This window comes from Manduca sexta, chromosome 24, assembly GCF_014839805.1.
Source record: "Manduca sexta isolate Smith_Timp_Sample1 chromosome 24, JHU_Msex_v1.0, whole genome shotgun sequence".
NCBI classification, from domain to species: Eukaryota; Metazoa; Arthropoda; class Insecta; order Lepidoptera; family Sphingidae; genus Manduca; species Manduca sexta.
Genome location: NC_051138.1, coordinates 16,097,522 through 16,118,148, shown reverse-complemented (window position 1 = coordinate 16,118,148; position 20,627 = coordinate 16,097,522). Strand labels below are relative to the sequence as shown.

The following is a 20,627-nucleotide window of genomic DNA, read 5'->3' as shown; positions in this document are numbered from 1 at the left end:
TCTCTTGCACTGTCCCTTATATGCGCAATCTGCCTGACCGGACATCTTCTCCATAGAGGAGCGTATCCATGATTCCTCTTCAGAGGCGATCTTCTATTCGTTGCAAATGCTAAAAAAATAATTGTTCTTCAAAATAAAGTTATGACAGGCTGCTTACATGATAATATAGGCACACTGTTCACTGATTGATTTCGAAATGAGAACCTAGGGCAGAGGTTCCTAAACTTTTTTTTACTCAGAGACCACTTTCAAATTGTACTCCTTTCGGTGGAACCTTTTCTTTTTTTGGTCTCGCGGAAAAAGAGCACTATCTACTTATCTATCTGGGTAGTTATATTAGGGTCACCGAACCGTAAGACCCCTATCAATATTATTTGTCTACATTGATAGGTGAAGTCAAGCTTTCTTTACTATCATATCAGATAAATTTTCTTAGACTCCCGCGTACGAATTGTAGACCCCCATTTTTGGTCACACCAACGTAGACCCCTGACCGTGGACCTCTGGGGGTCGACCTGGACCACTTTGGGAATCTATGTCATAGGGCAAAGTTTTACAGCATGTATGGTGAACATTCACAAATCTAAACTGAGGTTTAGGAGTGGCGGCGTCCACCCAGGATAGTACCCGATCCATATTGCAGTCATTTTAACATTAACCTACATAGCAATAATACTTAGGTATGTAAAATCCTCGATTTTTTTTAATGGTTTAGCAGATTAAGTATTTATTTATATTTATGTTTTGCATTTGCTGACATTTCTATTTATTTAAAGGAATTTCGGTGATAGGTATGTATGCATGAGTTGCGTATCTTATTATTATTTTTGTATAAAAAAGAAAATTTATTGATCGTTGTTCACCTATTAATGTATTATTTATTTTTATTTGAATAATTTAATGATATTTGGGTTTTCTGCTCAATATCAGCTCGGAGCCTGGAATATGTGGCCGATATGGCTATAGGCTCGCTCGATATCACATCCTGGGACGGAACACACTCGGCGAAAAGTGGGTGCCCTGGTTGCACCTCTGCATAGCCCTCCGGAGATAAATGCGTGATGGTGTGTGTGTGTGTGTATGAATAATTTAATTGTCTCGGTGGCGTAGATGTATTACGGTACGATGCAATGCTGTCTTGGGTTCGATCCCTAAATCGGGCAAATTGATATTGGCGTTTTCTACTCAGTATTAGCCCGGAGTGTGGTATTTGTGCGTAATATGGCAATAGGCTCGCCATTTATGACTTTATGGGACGGAAAACAGACTATGAAAAGTGGGTGCACCAGTTGCGCCTCTGCCTACCCCTCCGAGGAACAAAGGTGTGAGTATAAGTTACTTTTAATTATATTGAGTAGATATTGCATTTTCATGTATAGTCTAAGTCGGTAGTATGTTCACAAGTTTCATAAATGACGTGAGCACTAAGGTTTTTAGAAAGTCCATGGTCCAATGGAAGGGATGTGGTCTAGAGGTCCCTACCCTAAACATTTCGATCGACCCCTGAACTAGATTTAGTATCTCTGTCTTAGCGAATATTTCTAAGATCTCAGTTTTTATCACTGAACTTTAATTGATTTTAAATTTAATTAGTACTTATTTTTTCTAAATTTAATCTCTGTAAGCCATTGAATGAAAAAATGGTAAATGAAATATCATTAACCACACGTAACCATTAACAAATTGCCACTTTGCAATAAATAATCTTTAGATATATTTTTGGCAATCTTGATATTTCTAATGTCTTCAATAGCACTATCTAAATGACCTAAATAGATAAAAAAATAATTTAAATAAATAACAGTTTTCAGTCACTACCTATCTAATTACGTGATAAAAAACATCTAGTTATAAATATTTGGATAATTTATATTTAAAATAGAGATATAATATTATTTAGGTGGTAAAGTGGTACTAAAGTGGTTTTGGCATTTGGAGAGGATGGATGATAGGAAACTGACAAAGAGGATATATGAGGTGAATGTGGATGGAAGAGCCGGTAAGGGTCGACCGCACCGAACCTTCGAATGTCAGATATCTGACATTATTAGTAAAGGCCAGGTTAAAAGTACCCGCACTGGCATGAATGATTGATGAAAGTGGAGGAAGCGAGAGAAGTATGCCAGAATCGTACAATGTGGCAGTCCATAGTCTCTGCCTACGCCTATGGGATAGAGGCGTGATACTATATATGCATAATATTTTTAGAAGAAATTTAAAGTTAAGACAGGTCTCGGTGGTGGAATTATTTGGATTGTGCGGGACGAGTCTCGTTTTGAGGCTTTTGGTTTGAATCATCTTTCGTTAAAAGTGATATTGGGCAGTGGCGAAGGGTGAAATTCTTCAAAAGGTAACCCGTGACGAAAAAAAAATGCCTTAGGCAAACAAAATAAAAAGAAAATTGTTAATTTTACAGAACAGACAAACGTAAATAAACCTAAAAGGGAAGCCGGTAGGAATCGGGTTGTATGGACGCTTCGCCACTGATATTGGGTTATTTTATCAGCCCGGACTCTGGAAGTTATGCTTAATATGCTGATGGCCTCACCCCCTATCATATCATGAGACAGAATTCACGTCGTAAAAAGTGGGTGTATCAGTTGCACCTCTGCTTATTTCTTCGTGGTTGAAGCGTGATCTTTCTATTTTAATACTTTAAAAAAATATATATTAGCATACAATTTTTAGTGAATGGTTATCTATATATACAAGGATTAATGACATTTTATTCAAATGAATTATTTATATATTTATCTATAAATTAAAAAATATTTATTAACATTTAAACAACTTATTGTATTTATTTACATCAATAGGTACCGAAATGTCATGTTAATTATAAAAAAATAAATGAGATTCGATAGTGTTCATGCTTGTTATTGAGGTTTAATCTACCCGTGACGGTTATAATGCTAATTGAGTTAAGCTACATTCTTTTCGAAAATTTAAAACTATTTTTTTATTTACTTTATAGTCTTTCATTTATTTTATGCTCAATATAAAATATCTTTAATTATAGGCGACTTTATTTGAGTATATAATTATGATAAGTGCAGCTATATTCGCCTAAGTGATGAATAAAGCATTTCCTTTTTAAAAAGACAGACCAATACACTGGTTCCAAATATTTTTATATGTAACTTAATATTGCGAAAAATGTCGCCTAAGTCAATTAACGTTACAATCATCGATAAGATCTCATTAAAAAAAGAGATTTATGGATTTGAAAATAAATATAAAACATTTCAATAAAAATCCCGCTACGATGATTTGCGACTTCTATTTGAATGACTTCGCCCTGTCGTTATTTTGTCATAAAAATATTTTTTTCCTTACCGACATGCATATCAACATGGATATGCTTCCGGCGTGTTGATAAAATTATCACACTTTTAAAATACTGCAAAAAGTGTTAATTTAATCATGTTTTTCTATAAAGTTAAAAAGTTTTTAAGACAGTTTTTTTGTGTCTTGCTAACGAAGGCCGATTTAAATAGGATAAACTGATAGTCCATATTTAGCCTATCTTTAAAACGCAGGTTAGATACAAATTTATGTGACAAAAAGCATACGACCAGGTCAGACTCGTGTTTTCTTATATCATGATAAATAACTTATAGGTATTTTATACTGGAATTTTGCTGTCAGAGGTAAAATTAAACAATTAACCTATCCCCATTCTGAACGAAATGGACATGGATGGAAACCCAGGACCTCAGCGCAGTAGTTATACACGTACCGCGTAGATTACAACTATGCAACCGAGGGTTCAGTACATTTCTATAATCTACACCAGAGGTTCTCAAACGTTTTTTTTCTCATAGACCCTTTTCAAAATTTTACTGACTCCGCTGGACCTTTTTATTGCTTTCGCAGTGAAAGTGCATTATAACCAACCTCCAGCCATCGCGGGGGGTATATTGGGGTCATCGGGTCTCTTACGACCCCTATCAAAATCATTTGCCTACATTGAAATCAAGCCTACATTTTAGCACATTTTTATCAAACCAGATAAATTTTCGTGGACCTTCTGTTACAAATTGTGGACTTCCATTTTTGGTCATGCCAACGTAGACCCCCGTCAAGTCTCCTGTGGACCCCTGGGGGTCCACCTGGACCACTTTGGGAATCAATTATGTATAGCAATTTATTGTCTGTATATTTCCTGATTCTTAAATTTATCATTCGTAAATCATTAGAATTTTTGAAATATAATTAATGTAATAATTAACATTAAACGAATATTTTAATTCAACTTTAACATGCTGTCTATCCTGTTTGTTTTTGCATATTAATGCAAGCATTCATTATATTGTGATGTTATGTATCCAATATCAACTACTTAAAAATCTTGAATTAAATAATCTTATACATGAATAAAATCTGAATAAGATATTAAAAACATGCAAAATTTTATGTAATATAAGATTTTTTTAATAAAGTAAAGGGAGTCACGTTTCAGGACGTCGTTTTTTACTATTATAAGAAGAAAAATGTTAAAAAAGACGATTTTTAAGTAGCCCACTTTTATCTACAGCATGAATATTTTCGTCATAGTACATACCTACGTATACATTAGGTTATTATTTTTTTATTTGCGTGGAAACTTGAACAACGCCGCCTCAGCGTACTTGGAACTAAAATGCGGCACCATAAACATTGTGCTCGTGTCAAATTCTATTATTCTATTATATTTCTATTATTCTCTAAGGACGTCGGAGATGCTAGAGGCAAAACTAAGTCACTGACTACTTCGAAATACTTTTTTATGTTTTATTATAAGTTTTTATAGCACTGAAATAATACCATGGAACGAATACTAGTGGTGTCTCATATGTGAGAGTCCGCCTGGCTAGGTACCACCGCAATGTCTATTTCTACCGCTAAGCAGCAGTGTTTAGCCATTGTTGTATTGCGGTTTGAAGGGCATTGTAGCCAGTGTACCTGTTGGATATAATAAGACTTAACATCTCATGTCTCAGGATGGCGAGCGCAGTGGAATATCAAATAAGATGTTGTAATTCAAGGTATTGGATGGTGTTTCTTCTGTTTATGGGCGGTCGTATTGCTTACCATCAGGCGAACGGCAAGCTCTCCTTGTCATTCAAAGGAATAAAAAATAAATAAACGATTTGCTCTTTCATTCTGATGAGTAACGGCCCATAGATTAACTACTATGCAATTCACAGTTTTGGGTATTAAGATACGGTTTATAGACAAACATCATCGGACGAAAATCTGCGCGACTCGACATTAAAATTAAAAAAAGCGCCACAAATCCCCGCCAAAATGATTTTAAAATCATCGTAAAAGTTTATTAATGATTCTCAAACACGTTAATAAGACGAAACTATCACTCACAAGGTTGATAATACTAATGCTAGCTGTCTCGAGACGTTATTATCAATTCATATCAGTTCCGTTCCGTCTATCCGCACGAGCCGTCGTGTTGTCCCGGATCAGACATTTCAAGTGACACAGTTATTAAGTACATTACAAAATTGTATGTTAAAATTATTTTTGTGAAAAAGGTGAGTGAAACAAAATTTATTGCGCGTGTTTATTAAAAAAAAGTTATTTTTAGTGCAGAATTTGTGGTTATTATAGATATTTTATTTAGGTGTTGATAAATTGAAATTCGTATTGTTATTGTATTATCTTAAAACAATTAAATATATCGTTGCTATGCTCCGATTCATTCTGCATAATATTATTTAGAATACTTATATATTACAGCCACTAAAGTTTTATATCTATTGCGATCTCAAATATCGTAGTGGCATTGTGCCGATGAAATACTGTAATTACCATTGATTTATTTTAGTAAATATCAAAGTGAATATTTAATTAAATTGAAGGGTTATGTTGAAAACTAAAAATATTAGGTATTCGCAAATAAATATAAATAAAATCTAATTGCACAATAATACCTAAGCAGTGTCACTAATACTTTGTCAACGGACACAAAATAGTTGAACAACTTGTATCGTAACAAGCCCCGAATTGACATTGTGCCGAAACTAATTATAAATACGTTTTTATCTAAACATTTTCACAGAACAAACATTGGAATTTTGATACACTTATTATCTAATCCACAGGATAATAAATAAACAAAAAACGTACGTATACACTATACACCTGTGTCCATACCTAAACATTTATATCAGTGGTGAGTGATTAACTATTTATTTACTTCTGCATCGTAATTGGAAAGTCTACTGATTACTGTTAATACTGATCAGGACAACATGTTCACGCTTCCAGCTCCGAAGGGTTGAAACAAACGGCGAAACATGTCAAAACATATCAGCACTAAAACTTTGAGATCCTGTTTTTGACAAGTAATTTGTACTAGGTATTTATAAGAGCACTTGTAGTTTATAAGAATCTTAGATAACTGCATCGATACCGTAATGCACTTCGCATCGCAGGCAAATCCTCGGCCCGATGCATGTGTCAATTTGTGACATTTATTGACACGTTGTCACAAAGAGGTTATTTTGTCAATAGCTGAGATAAGATCTCGTGGCGTTAATGAAATTATATGAAATCATAACTAGCTCATTTTAATATTATATTTTTATTGCTTTGAATGACGAGACGAGCTTGTCGTTTGCCTGATGGTAAGCGATACGACCGCCTATAAACAATAGCAACACCATCCAATACCTTAAATTGCGAAGTATTGTCAGGTGTCCACTGCGCTCGCCATCCTGAAACATGAGATGTTAATATTTATTATGTCTAGTAGTTACACAGGCTGAAATGTCCTTTAAATCGAAACACGGCAGTGACTACACACTGCTACTTGGTGGCAGATATAGACACTGCTGTGTTATTTACCCAGGCGGACTCTCATATGAGAGACCTACGGCCAGTCTAGCTTTACATTATATTGTGTAATACTAGTTGGCACGGGTCTCAACGGCTACCACGAAGGCTCGACGCCGGTCAACTGCGGAATTAGCATAAAAGCTTTTATTGAAAGAATTTCGGGAATCAGTTCAGTAAATGATAATCTCTACAAAAAAACAAAACTTATCAGTTTGTTATATCAATCCAGATAATTATGTATGAGTCATATTGTTTTTACTTGTTTGCACAATTAGGAAAATTGGCTTATATCATATTATATTATAATTTATACTAATATTATAAAGAGGGAAATTTTGTAGGTTTGTAGAGGCTAATCTCTCGAACGACTGAACCGATTTTGAAAATACTTTCACTAATAGGAAGCTACATTACTCCCGAGCGCTATAGAAAGGGAGAATATTAATCTGGGAATCCCTTTGCAGGTGGGCGACTTTAACAACTAATTTATTGAATACAACATACGTACTACTATCTTTTGCATTACGTTTTGACGTAGACTTATTTATTTATGGACAAAATAACTACCCGTGCCTAGAAGCCAACCAAAAACAAAGAAATAGTTGTCTGAGTAAATTAGTTTTTGTTACTTTTACTAATGTATGTGCCTCTATATAGTATTACAGAATAGAAATAAATATATGGATTACTTATAATGTTGATGGATCTCAGTGAAGCAGTTAATTATTTATTTGAAATTATTTAATATAAAGGGACCGCGATATTGACATCATCTTATCACATAACAGATGATTATAACTAATATTTCGTTTTTCTAAACGACAATAGTCTAGTATGCCTTGGACGGCTAAAATAAACGTTACGAACCCCTAAGGCACGCATCTCTGATTTTTCAATTGCAATATTTAGTTTATAGTCACTGTTGCAATATTTCCAAATATTTTTAGTGACGTTTTAACAAATTATGCATTCGAATATATTCGCCACTAGACTTTAATTAAAAAAAAAAACATATTGCGATTTTAGATAATGAACGAATATTTGAAAAAAAAATCGATGTCATAAAATTATGCCTAAAAAAGGTAATTTTTGGTCAAAAGTTATGTACACTGTTTTATAATTTTGTTTTTTTTTTTTAACGTGCATTAATCAGTTGTCACAATTAGATAGTTTTTTTTTATTTCATAGTAGTTTAGTATTTCTCTTCTAAAAGTAAACAGAGTCTGCGCGGCGTCTTATTCTTAAATTAAGGATAATCCCGATTTTATTTCTAGATAACATTATTGTGTAGTATACAGCAGTGGGTGTAACGACAATCAGATGATCTCTTGTTTCTCAGTAATGCGCTGTCTTTGAAATGTCCCTGATTATATAAACGGGAGCAATATGAATCATATATTTTATTTTGCCTTCTTACTATTCATATACTATTTAATACAGCCTCAAGGTGCGGCAAACCGGGAAATCGCTCGGGTTTCGTGATTACAGGGGCCTTTCGCAGTGTCTTACAGCTTCTTTTTACGATATAGACGAAACTATTGGTATCAGGGAACTTTTTTTTTATCACATTTCAATGGTCTTATATGGATAATGTCTGTTAACTATAAAAAATAGTGATATATGTACTAATATATAAAGCTGAATTGTTTATTTGTTTGAATGCACTGATCTCAGAAACTACTATTTTTGTCAATAATAGGAAACTTTAGCTATAATACTTCCAAGTACTATGGGCAACTTTTTATCCTAGGAAAAAATAAGGTGGAATAAGAATACTTATTGTGGACCTAAATCGTAATCAGTCAGTTTTATTGAGCAATTTATATATTTTAATATCACTATATTTTCGAACCTCGAATTTATTTCTAAGGACACAAACAACTATTAATAATTAATTAAAACTACCTACATCTTGAATTATCGTACAATATAAATATAGCTTTTCCCTATTTATAAGAATTTCCATATTTAAAATGACCTTTATCAATGGAATTACGTGACAGGTCCTCCTAAATATTCATTTTCGAGGTCAAACTTGTATGTAATTAATGCTATACATTATTTATTTTATATTTAATGAACTTCTGGTTAAATAAGGAAATTGTTACTATAAATAAAGTCTTAGGTCAGCGTATTTTATTGGTATCGTAAACGATAGTCTGTCTGATGATCCATCAATAAAATATATTGAAGTCAAATAATTATATGTTTATTTAATTTTAAAATTATTGATCAATTTTGTAGCGTCGTTTCGAAAGGGGACATTTTGATTAAACCGGACACATGTTGAATATACATTATGAAAATATACGAAAATAGATTTTACAATTAAAAATAGAGAGGTTGTTCAAGTTGAATATAGGTAAAACTATGTTAAAGTCTTCTCTGCAGAATTGTAGTAACTTCTATGGAACCGTATAAAAGCTTAGCCCTACATGCCGTTAGTTATATTATTTTCTTTGGATCAGACCTTGAACTTATCTCAAGATTTATTAAACTGAGACGGACAACACAAAGTTCATTACCAAAGGCGCCTCCTACAGTTACACAATATGGCGCCAACGCGTCTAGGTCAAAAACGAATGTTACACACAAGAGAATATATTTACTTTTTTATGTCATTATGCGATGTAATAATTTAGAAAAAAATATTACATGTATCTATGGAAGATAAGAAGCCCGGGCTCTTTTATTTTTATTTAGAAAATAATAATTGAACTTTCTAGGTAGGTCACCTCATGACTTCCATGACACAATGGTAAGAGTTTAAGAATTGACAGATTATTTTTTAACCGATTTTAAAAGGAGAAAGTTAAGCTATATTTTTGTTATATCTAGTGTTAATTTTTACGCCATAATCCGATTTTAATGATTCTTTTTGTTTTGGGTTTAGTATAGCTTCGGAATGGTTCCATTTTAATTTCATACGTATGGGTATATTGTTCCTAGGACGTTCAAGATGCAGAATTGAAGTCCTCAAATCCGATTTGGATTTTGAGAATTCTTTTATGTTGAGATTAGTTTGATTGATTAGATATAATAAATATTTTTTAAATGACAAAATACTAAAACTAAAATAAAACTGACTTCAAAAACCACTAGGTACAAACAAAAAAAAAAACAAAAATAGTTTAATAAATTATTCCTTTAAAAATACAATGATATAATCTTATTTGGAATGCGTGTTTTTATGTTAATATATACTATGAATATTGTTTGAACTCAGTGCCTAATTTAAATTGCTAACTAAGCTAATTAAATACGCGAACAAATATACGAAATCAATATTCAGTTTAAATTAGGCACAAAATTCTAAAATAAATTTATTGAGCATATAAACATAAAAAAATATGAATTGGAAAAAATATTACATTATTTTAATAAATAACAATTTACATAATTTTTATTTCAGATATATTGATACATGTAAAATTAAATTACTAAAGCGCATTATTTTACTTAGTTATACTTTAGAAAAAAAAGCTTTAAATAAATAACCTGTAAATTGTTTATTAAATCGTTTTTAAAGTTTATTTATTTTTTGTTTGTAGTAGTTTATGAAGTCGGTTTTAAATATTTAAAACCTGCATCTATAAATATTGTAAATTTGTTTTAAAAGTTCAATTAATTCATGAACATTATTTGCTTACAAATTACTTCTCGTACGTTGCGTAATAATTAAAGTAAATTCGGAATATTTTTAATTTCAATTAGTTTTAATAACGATCACATATGAGTTACATCAATCGGTAAAACATTTCGTGGATATTTTCACAATCGATAAATTTTATATTCGGGTATTTAATCTTATAACTTCTGTGTGTAAACTCATAACTTTAATTATGAAAACTAGTACAGTACGTCTAGAGGCCTTCAAGAGAGTAATATGTTAAGCAAAACTGCATTAAACTTTATATATTAAGCAAAAATAAATTTCCGTTCTCGTAGTGTTCCGCAGAGGCGAAATTTGTACGCGAAGTGTGGCTTTGCCAAACAAATCTGACCCATGATAGTCTGTAATAAAGCGATTAGAAAAAAAACAAAACATAAGGTGAAGGAACCCTTCTAAGGGTTCCGATACTGATATTTTTTCTTAAGTTAAGCCTTGATCAAATTTGGATGTGATTGTATAATACTTATAATGGTCAGCTTATATTACTTTGCGAGAGAAAGAAAGCCTTCCTCAAATACTATAATAACAGACGCACGGATTGAGACCCTTCTCCTTTTTTTGGACGTCGCGCGGTCGGCTGAAAAACACAAGGGGCATATGAAAAGCAAACATTTGACAAAGAAATCATAAATAAAAATAACTTTATCGGAACTTTAGCGGAATCCTTAACAATGCAAAAGTGAAAAAAAGCATGTTTTTATATTGTTAATTACGTTTTTTTTTTTAATGAACTCGTTAAGGATAAAGTTGTGAAATACTTCAAAACAAATTGAACTCGAATTTTTACACGTGTTTAAACGCGTTCTTTATAAACTAGAGCAGACTTATTGATATTTTTTAATTTTAAAGGCCGCTGGAAGAAAGACCAAAGAGTTATATAGACGTATTGATGTACATATTGTTTACATTTATAGACAAAAATAATTTTAGATTTCGGTAATACAACGGAGCGGGCTACGCGGATTTCTAAAACCAAACTAATGACGATCTCGCGTCACCGCGCGTGTTTTCCTATAGGGTTGTCTACTCTTCCCACATACATATAAAAGCAATTTTATAAACAGCTGTTTTTTTAAAGTCACTTCAATAAGAAACGGTTACTCAATACGTCATTTTTTTTTACTAGATCTCCTTGACCCGATTGAGAGATGACTTTGGCATTAAAATTATTTGTTAATATGTTGTATAAGGTAACGTAATCCTTTAAGGCTCACCTTAACTTAAAAATATTTCATGACAAAATATACCGAAAATCCTTTGAATAAATTTCAATATCTCTACATATTCAAAAACTCAGTAATAAAAGCACTAAATAATCGTAGCATATTTTTGCACTACAACAAAAAAAAAATGGACGGTGAGCGTTATTATGAACTGGACTATTTTCAATCGCACAAACTTACTAAAAAAAGGAGGGTAAATTATGAAAAACTTTCGTGATTCAACTTGTTGACAATTAAAGATATTACAAACGATTACAACTAGAACACAGTTATCAGATACAAGACAACTCACTTGAATTCACTTCCACCGCACTATCTTCGCTCCGATTGTAAGGTGCGGCATATCTAATCATAATCGTCTGTCTTTACACGTGGTGTACACTATCCTTTATTTCGGGAACATTATCAAACGGAATTTATTTGCGACCAGTCGTGATTTCAATTTCTTTATATTGGAGTGATTTTGTATGCCAATATTTTGTGTTTCGTGAAAATTGCAAAAAAGATATGAAGTGGATGTGAAGTTTTCGACGCATTTTGCGTCTGAAGTATAATCGTGTTAATATTTTATGTGATTCTCCTTAGAAAGTGAGTTTTGAATAAACATGCAAAGAAGTAGTGGAGCGACAACATCTATGTTAATGGTAAGTTGGAGCCAAACGCGGCACAAAGCAGTGCGGTATTCTTTTTGCAATATGTTTATTTACAGTGTAGAAGCTACATACGGTGTTATAAGGGCTGTTCACGTTACACACATAATGTAAACGAACTGACAAAGTATTTGAAATTTTGACGTCACTTTTTGCGTTACAACTGGGAGCAGAGCACTTTTACATACATTTGTGCGCGTTTCCAAGGCACAAAGAGCGCGCGTATCACAAACGCGCATTTTCAGTTTTGAAGATTGCATTTAGTATAAAGGTTAAATGCATAAATTTTGTAAATATTGTCCACACCGAGCTGATAATTAGTTTTGGCTAGATTAAATTTGTACGTCACATTAATGCAAAAATTAAACATATTATAAAACAAAGTCCCTTTTTCTGTCTGTCTGTATGTTATCGATTTTCTCAAAATCTACTGAACGTATTTTTATGAAATTTGGAATGGTGATAGTTTAAGACCCTGGAGAGGTTTATAGACTTTCTATCCCGGGAAAATATATAGCGGGACTTTTATCCCGGAAAACTCCTTCACACGTACTAAGCCGTGAGCAAAAGCTAGTGTGAATATTTTGATAATTACGATTGCAATTAAAATGTTTTGGTTACAACAATATTAGATATGGATTTACATGATCGAAGATTATAATTAAACCCCAGAACTATTTATTAATCAGTAATGCATTAATGATACGTCATATTCAATGAGTTAGAGACTAATCGATTGCGTCAAACATTGAAAAATATTTATGAGTAACGCAAGCCTTTCAGACTAGAAGCTTTACAACTTACGCAAGCAACGTTTAAGTGAAACATTCGTTGCGAAACTTAATTATGTTACGTAAGTTTGAGTTATCGAGGGGATGTTTGTGAGGGCTGTCTGAAACATTAACGTTTATATAAATTGTTGTGGTAGCCCAGTGGTTGAACAGGCGGTAGGTTTGGGTTCAAAGAAGTGATAGCTTTTTAAAATATGTGTTTTTGGTGCAATAATATTTAGTATTTTTATAAAAAAAAAAATCAATTGTGAAGTTTAGTTTGCAGGATGTTTTTGTTGCTTTTTTTATCGCAATTTTTACTGCTATGAATGACGAGACGAGCTTGTTCGGCTCACGGTAATCGATACGAACGCCAATAAACAGTAGAAACACAGTAAACAAAGTATATATGTAGTTTGGCATTCCACTGCGCTCGCCATCCTGAGATATGAGATGTTAAGTCTTATTATGTCAACTAGTTACACTGGTTACAATGTCCTTCAAACCGGAACACAAAAGTGACTACATTGCTGCTTGGCGGCAGAAATAGACATTGCGGTAGTAGCTACTCAGGCGGACTCTCACATATGAGAGACCTACCACGTGTAAGAAGGGTTTTACCGTTTTTTTTTATGGTACAATCACCCCTCTTCATTTCTCTTATCTAAACTCCCGTTCAGCATAAATAGTTTTTTGACCATTCCAGTATCGGAAGAGGCTAAAGGCTTATTAAAAAAATATTTTGATTTTATAAAAAAATAGTAGGCATGGATAAAAGTGGACGTACGGAGCGACATAGTCGTGAAATAACGACCAAGCTCCTTAAATAAAGATTAAAAAAAAAAAAAAAAAAAAAACTCCCGTATTATTAGCAGTATTTATTTGCACGACACGCGCAAAGTGGACAATTGCTGATTTATATAATATAGGTTAAAAAAAATTAGTTTAAATGCATAACAGCAGAAAGGCTAAAAAAAGATTATAAAATATAATATGTTTGTTTCAAAACTAGAAACAAATAAAGAGAAGGTTAATATGACTAGGTATTTAAAAATGTTTATTGCTTAAGTGTTTTATTTAAAGTGGCCAAATAAATAATTCTACTATCTTACTTAGGGGCATTATAGAATAAATATTAATGTTTTCGTGTTGGTTGGAAATAAACATAGAAAATGGTTTTTGAATGGCAAACGGATAACAGGGAATGAGATACACCATGGCGTACGGAAGGGAGAGGTAGAGGAGATCAGCTGCCTCTCTGTATTCAAAATAGTTTTGTATATAATATTTGTTGAGATATTATTCATTTTTAATTTACTTAAACAGTTCGTAATGTCAAACGAAATTTTAACACCCTAATTACTGAGCCTATAACGATTCTCGGGCTTCCAGTCGTCCAGGCAAAGTTGTACAGCAGAGTTAGCGTACTTAGGAAGTGAGAGTATACTAGATTTCCAGTAGAATAACAACTTATATATTTGTAGTACGTTGCACATCAGAACACGATTATAATAAGTCTGCACATAGCACTTAGTAACAACTGGACATTGTTAATCATTCTAATTTCAACAATTCAAATAATATTATGCTGCCAGCTCATATAACAAAAAGGCTTTGTATTTGCCTATGCAATTTCAACAATATTTGTGTAATGGGTTGACTTATAAGGATTAAATATATCAAATTCTTACTTTTCCTTATGAATCTAATTTTATGATTTGCCGTCCCCTAAGTTGAAAGCTAGGTCATGGTTATCAGACTTTTTTATCTCAGAGAAATCAGTAAGTCGTTTATACCGGGAAATCTCTGCTACGAGCCATAAAAATAAAAATTGTGTGACAAATAGACACTTCCGCTACATTGGCGTGAAAATCAAGATAAAACTTACAGGCGGGAATAGATCCCAGCAAAACAATATTATCTATGGAATGTCCATTCTGTTGCAAGTAGAAAAGTGCAGTAACCAGCAGTGTTATACCTACAGCGAGGTAAAGGATATAAAAAAACTCGGCACTAATATAACATGAATATCACAAATTCATTTATTATTTATGTGGTATTTAATACTTACGGTTATGTCTTTACTGCCGAGTACTGTAACTGATCTACAATAATATTCTATTGCCATGACATTTAGCTTCGTATAGCAGCCAATTACTGGGCATCCTCACCCCCTCTGACACACCACTGATGGAAAAACGCTACACAATGTGAAAAATAAATGTAAAATTGTGTAATCATTCGGAAAATAATTACTGGGAATTATGAAGTCATTAAATGTCTTAGGTGGTTGCGCGAAAAGTCTGTGCACTAATTGCGTCTCTAACTTTTCGGGAATAAAAAGCGTGAGTGTGTGCGTGTTATAACAACTTATTGTTCGCTTCAGCCTTAGCGAACGTCGTACTGGTTATGTCGTTGTTTTTTATTTTTTTTATATGCCAGTATAGGCAGTCGAGCTAGCGGCTGGGCTGATGGTAAGTGGCCACGGCAGCTCATGGTCTCACAGACACAGATAAACCGCTGTCTACCGTAGAGACAATACTCTTTATAAGCCTCGTTTGAAAAAGGACTAGTCATAGCGTAGTATCGTATAGTAGTTCTAGATAAACAATATAAAAAGATTGTTTGCGCAAAATTAAATATGTACGCTAACTAATCTTACACAACCCGGATAAGATATTATCTAGAGACTTCAAATAGTCAAAATCTAAGTAAAACGCGATAAGCGAATGGTATGATGAATAATGCTGTAGTGGTTATTGAAGTGAGGTTCCGGGTTCGATTCCAAGAACGGTGAACAAATATTGGTTTTCCAATCAGAATAAATGCCAGGTGTGCAGAATTTGTGCTGATTTAATCTGCCTAATATACAGCATGTTGACATCGGCGCAACAGCTATCAATCATTTTGGCGAAACTATTTGCATTATTTAAACGACCATCGACCTCCTTTGATACACCCAATGACAAAGGTTATAAAAATCGAAACCAAATATTGCCCGGTCCGGATTGAACGCAGGACCTCCAAGCTCTATACGGCATAAAATACATCTGAAAGCCTAACGCTGCTCGTTTGCTGGTGGTAGGATATATTTTATATCCGCCTGGCTGGTGACCACCGTACACAATTTGTTAAAACCCGCCATAGTGGCTTACACAAGTGTGTCGCGCTCCGGTTAGTCTTTGTATATCCGGTTCAAACAGGCCAGCATAATTCTGTCAACTGATGGGAGGTAATCATTCTAAATTCTATTGGACTCCACTTCACTTACCATCAGGTACAGAGGGGTCACTGCCATGCACGTAAAAAAAATCACCACAAAGTAAGTATCAAAAATAAAATATCACCACAAAGTATCAAAAATAAAATATCACCACAAAGTATCAAAAATAAAATATCACCACAAAGTACCAAAGATAAAATATCACCACAAAGTATCAAAAATAAAATATCACCACAAAGTACCAAAGATAAAATATCACCACAAAGTATCAAAAATAAAATATCACCACAAAGTATCAAAAATAAAATATCACCACAAAGTACCAAAAATAAAATATCACCACAAAGTACCAAAAATAAAATATCACCACAAAGTACCAAAGATAAAATATCACCACAAAGTATCAAAAATAAAATTTTGATTCCCGAATTTGGGCCCATGTCTACGTAATGTAATATACAACAGTGAAGGTTAAATTTGATCAATTTAAGACCCCAAGATAGTATTACTAATTTGTTCCCATGAAACCGATAGGGGAGTGCGGAGTCTCAATACTAAATTGCAATTATTTATAACTACGGTCTCGGTCAGGCTTCGTTCGGCTTATATAATTTTTATAACTTAAGCGTACGATTTCGACCACGTTTGAGTAAAAATAATAAAGAGTAATTAAAAGCAATAATATATGTCACTAAGAGAGAGTTTGCCTTGTAGGCAAAATATTTTTTAGAAACTGAAAGTGATTTCACTTATTCTAACAAAGAAACAAAATAAAAAAATAATAGTAACTTTAGTTTTCAAACATTTGTTGTTTAGGTATTTTTTTTATTGAAATTTGATTTCAATCGCTTTTATACACGAATGTTATTCTTTGGATATGTACAGAACAGCATTTCAACAATGTTGTAAGATTTATTGCTGTCCAGATCAAGTAAAATTTTCTTTTCCAAAAAATAAATTAAGGCTAGAAATGCGTAGAAGTTTCGATATTAACGTAAACACAAAACAAAAACACACATCATGTCTTTTTACCACGAAGGAGTAGGAGAGTTGCAACTAAGCCACCAATTCTGCGCCAAGTTTGTTCCGTCCCGTGATGAGATAGAGCCCAAATCCTAATTCCGGGTTGGTAGTGAGCAGGAAAACCCAATTTTCATTTTTTTCACTGCACCTGATGGTAAGTGGAGATTAATAGAATATCTACTGGCGAGAGATGATTACCCCTCGGCAGTCGATATAATTATGCCGGCCTGTTAGAACCAGATAAAAATAGACTGCCAAACACTGCTGTACCCGGCATTCGAACCCGTTACGTTACCCTAAGCAACACAATTACGCCACAGACGCAGTCGTTGCACAGATGTTTATACCATTTAATCATTCATTGAACAATATCAACTGATACTTCCGGGAGAGTCGATAAGAGACACGTGTAAGCCATATCTGTTACTAACTTAAAAAATATTTGATTAACTCAATAAACGATTAGCTCAATTTACGTGCATTTATTAGAATTTAAAGAGATTATGATCTTAGCATATTTTGTGAATCTACCAAAGATACTAAACTATATAGTTAGTTAACTGACGTTTGGAAACGTAGTGTCCTTTTTTGTATGACCTCGGTAATATGAACCCACTGCGCTTGAAGTTAAGCGGAATGGGGTTGACTAATTATGAATGTTTTTTTTTGCTGCGGTGAACAACGGGGGAAATCAGCGAATGGGATATCGGATCCCCCGGCTTAGCAACTGCAGACTCTTGGAGGAAACTTGGTAGGGGATACCTGGGGAATAGAAGGAACCTTATTAGGATGGGAGGAGGGAGAAGGACAGGGAATGTTCGCTAGCCCATAAGGGCTAGCGAACCAATTCACATTGAGGCCTATAAAGGCCTCAATGTGAATTGGTGTCCATAAGGCATGCATTTAACTATGTGCCTAGAGCCATTGGGCGTGTATTCGGTGTGGAGACCGAACGCTCAAAAACTGCCTTTGGGGACGAGAGATGGTTATCCCTCGTCAGTCGGCACAACTATGACGGCCAGTTTCAAATCGGATACACACAGGCTGATGCGGCTAACTTGAGTCCCTATGGCGGGTTTTGCACCTTGTGTACGTTGGTCGCTCTCCGTACGGATACAAATATACTGCCACATACATACTTCGTTTACATATCATCACGCCTTTACCTTATCAGGGGTAGACATGGGGGTATATATCTCCAGCTATGTTAACCCCTATGAGCCCATTTATATAACTATCCGATATTAAAAGTTTTGCAATTCACGCCAACTCATTAGTGTAGAAGGCGTCGAATACGAGAAGATTTCTGCATAAAGCCGTGGTAGCTCCGAGATAAGTTATCAATTGGCCGATACCGGTAAATCACAATGATCCGAGGGTCGCCGCATTTTATTCGCGCCGGAAAATGGGCTGCCTTTGGACCGGTATTTGATTTGTGAATGTTGACTCAGATGTAAATTTTATGCCATTTTTTTAAACATCTCTAAAAAGTAAAATCGGCGTCTTAATTGGAAAATAATATATATAAATGATTAAAGAATTTGTAGGAATTATAATTGAATTGACATATTATTTTGACGTCTTCCTGATTATTGAAACTTTGTGTAGATGTCTGAATGTTGATTGGAAGTAAAAGCACGATTCCCTGGGGTCATAGCCGCTAATGATTGTACAAAGGTATCTTGGCAACGGCTCCTGAACCGATTTTGGTGAAATTTTACATAGATAGACCATGTCTTGGAATAACTTATTTTGTACCTTAATAAAGTACATATTAGAATGTAATAAATACGGTAAGCTGTTTATGTATTTCAAAATCAACTATAAATACGGTTAAAGAACACAATTTCTGACATGAATTCTACATAATAATAAGTATAATAAGTTCGGCAATCCGAAAATACCCGAACATAATCGATTGTATAGCTGCGTTTGCGCATAAAATTATCGATCATACAGCTGCGTATGCTCATAACTGGCAGTCCTAGGTCATTGACAGATTCACTAAGTTTACAAATAATTTCGGCTACTGATAACGGGTTCTTATCAGCAACTGCTGTCAGTATGAGGTCATGTCTGCATGTTATTGTGTACGTTGAACAAAGTTCGTGACAAATAAATAGATAACATTAAAGAACGCGTTTATGATGGGTTATGCAACCGGTGCTGGTCAACTTCGTCGTAAGGGATTAATTTGCAGTAATAATTCTTGTATCTTATAATAATGTCAACCTTATATTATATACTGTCCCACTACTAGGCACGTTCTCCTTTAGTACTGAGAGGGATTGAGCTTTAGGCACGCTGGCCTATTGCAGATTGGTAGACTTCACACTAGGTTTGCTATACCATTGTGAAAATGTAATAATAATAATAATATCAGCCCTGTTTTATATACTTGCCCACTGCTGAGCACGGGCCTCCTCTACTTCTGAGAGGGATTAGGCCTTAGTCCACCACGCTGGCCTAATGCGGATTGGTAGACTTCACACACCTTCGAAATTCTTATAGAGAACTTCTCAGACGTGCAGGTTTCCTCACGATGTTTTCCTTCACCGTTAAAGCGAACGATAAATTCACAAAGAATACACACATGATTTTTTTAGAAAAGTCAGAGGTGTGTGCCCTTGGGATTTGAACCTGCGGACATCCGTCTCGGCAGTCCGTTCCACACCCAACTAGGCTATCGATGTGGATGTGGATGTAGCAGAGTACTTTATCTAAAATGTTTACAAGTTACAGTTGACTTAATATTTATTGGTTTGACCGTAAGATAGAGATTGGGATCGATTATTAACTTGTCGATTTTGTCCCCTACCAAAGCCCTTAGTCCGTCCCTCTGTGGCCTTTTGAGACGTCTGGGCCGGATGCGGCCAGTTAGTGGGTCCGTCATGAATTCACGACCGCTATTACTCGTATCAACGTACAGACAAGTTTATGAAGATGATATATTGACATATTAACGTAATTTTTTTGTACCAGATGGGATCAACTTGCAAGTACGTCTGATGGTTATTGACCATAAATGTCTACTTTAGCGATGGGTCACCGAATATGAAACAGAAATAAAGCCAATTCTAAATATAATTAGTGAAGGAAAATTGTAAAAAAAACTTACATACTTAAGAATTTTCGGGAAAGTATTTCAAAGGTATGCAAAGTCTGCCAATTCGAACTTGACCAGCGTGGTGGACTAAGGCCTAAACTGTCTCAGTAGTACAGAAGCCC

General features: G+C 34.1%; 1 protein-coding gene across 2 annotated transcripts in view; it reads left to right on the top strand.

The window, feature by feature from the left end:
- The first annotated feature begins 5,405 nt into the window (after nucleotides 1–5,405).
- Nucleotides 5,406–20,627, top strand: part of LOC115444720 (protein peste) — a 71,846-nt gene continuing 56,624 nt past the window's right edge. The window contains exon 1 of one of the 2 annotated variants that reach the window (XM_030170606.2): nucleotides 5,406–5,531. Coding sequence is in view for 1 of the 2 variants with exons in the window: in XM_030170605.2 (XP_030026465.1) it covers nucleotides 12,339–12,377 (39 nt within the window). In the remaining variant the exon portion in view is untranslated. Of the gene's footprint in view, nucleotides 5,532–12,054; nucleotides 12,378–20,627 lie in introns of those variants that run through there. The other variant, XM_030170605.2, reaches the window with a different exon arrangement.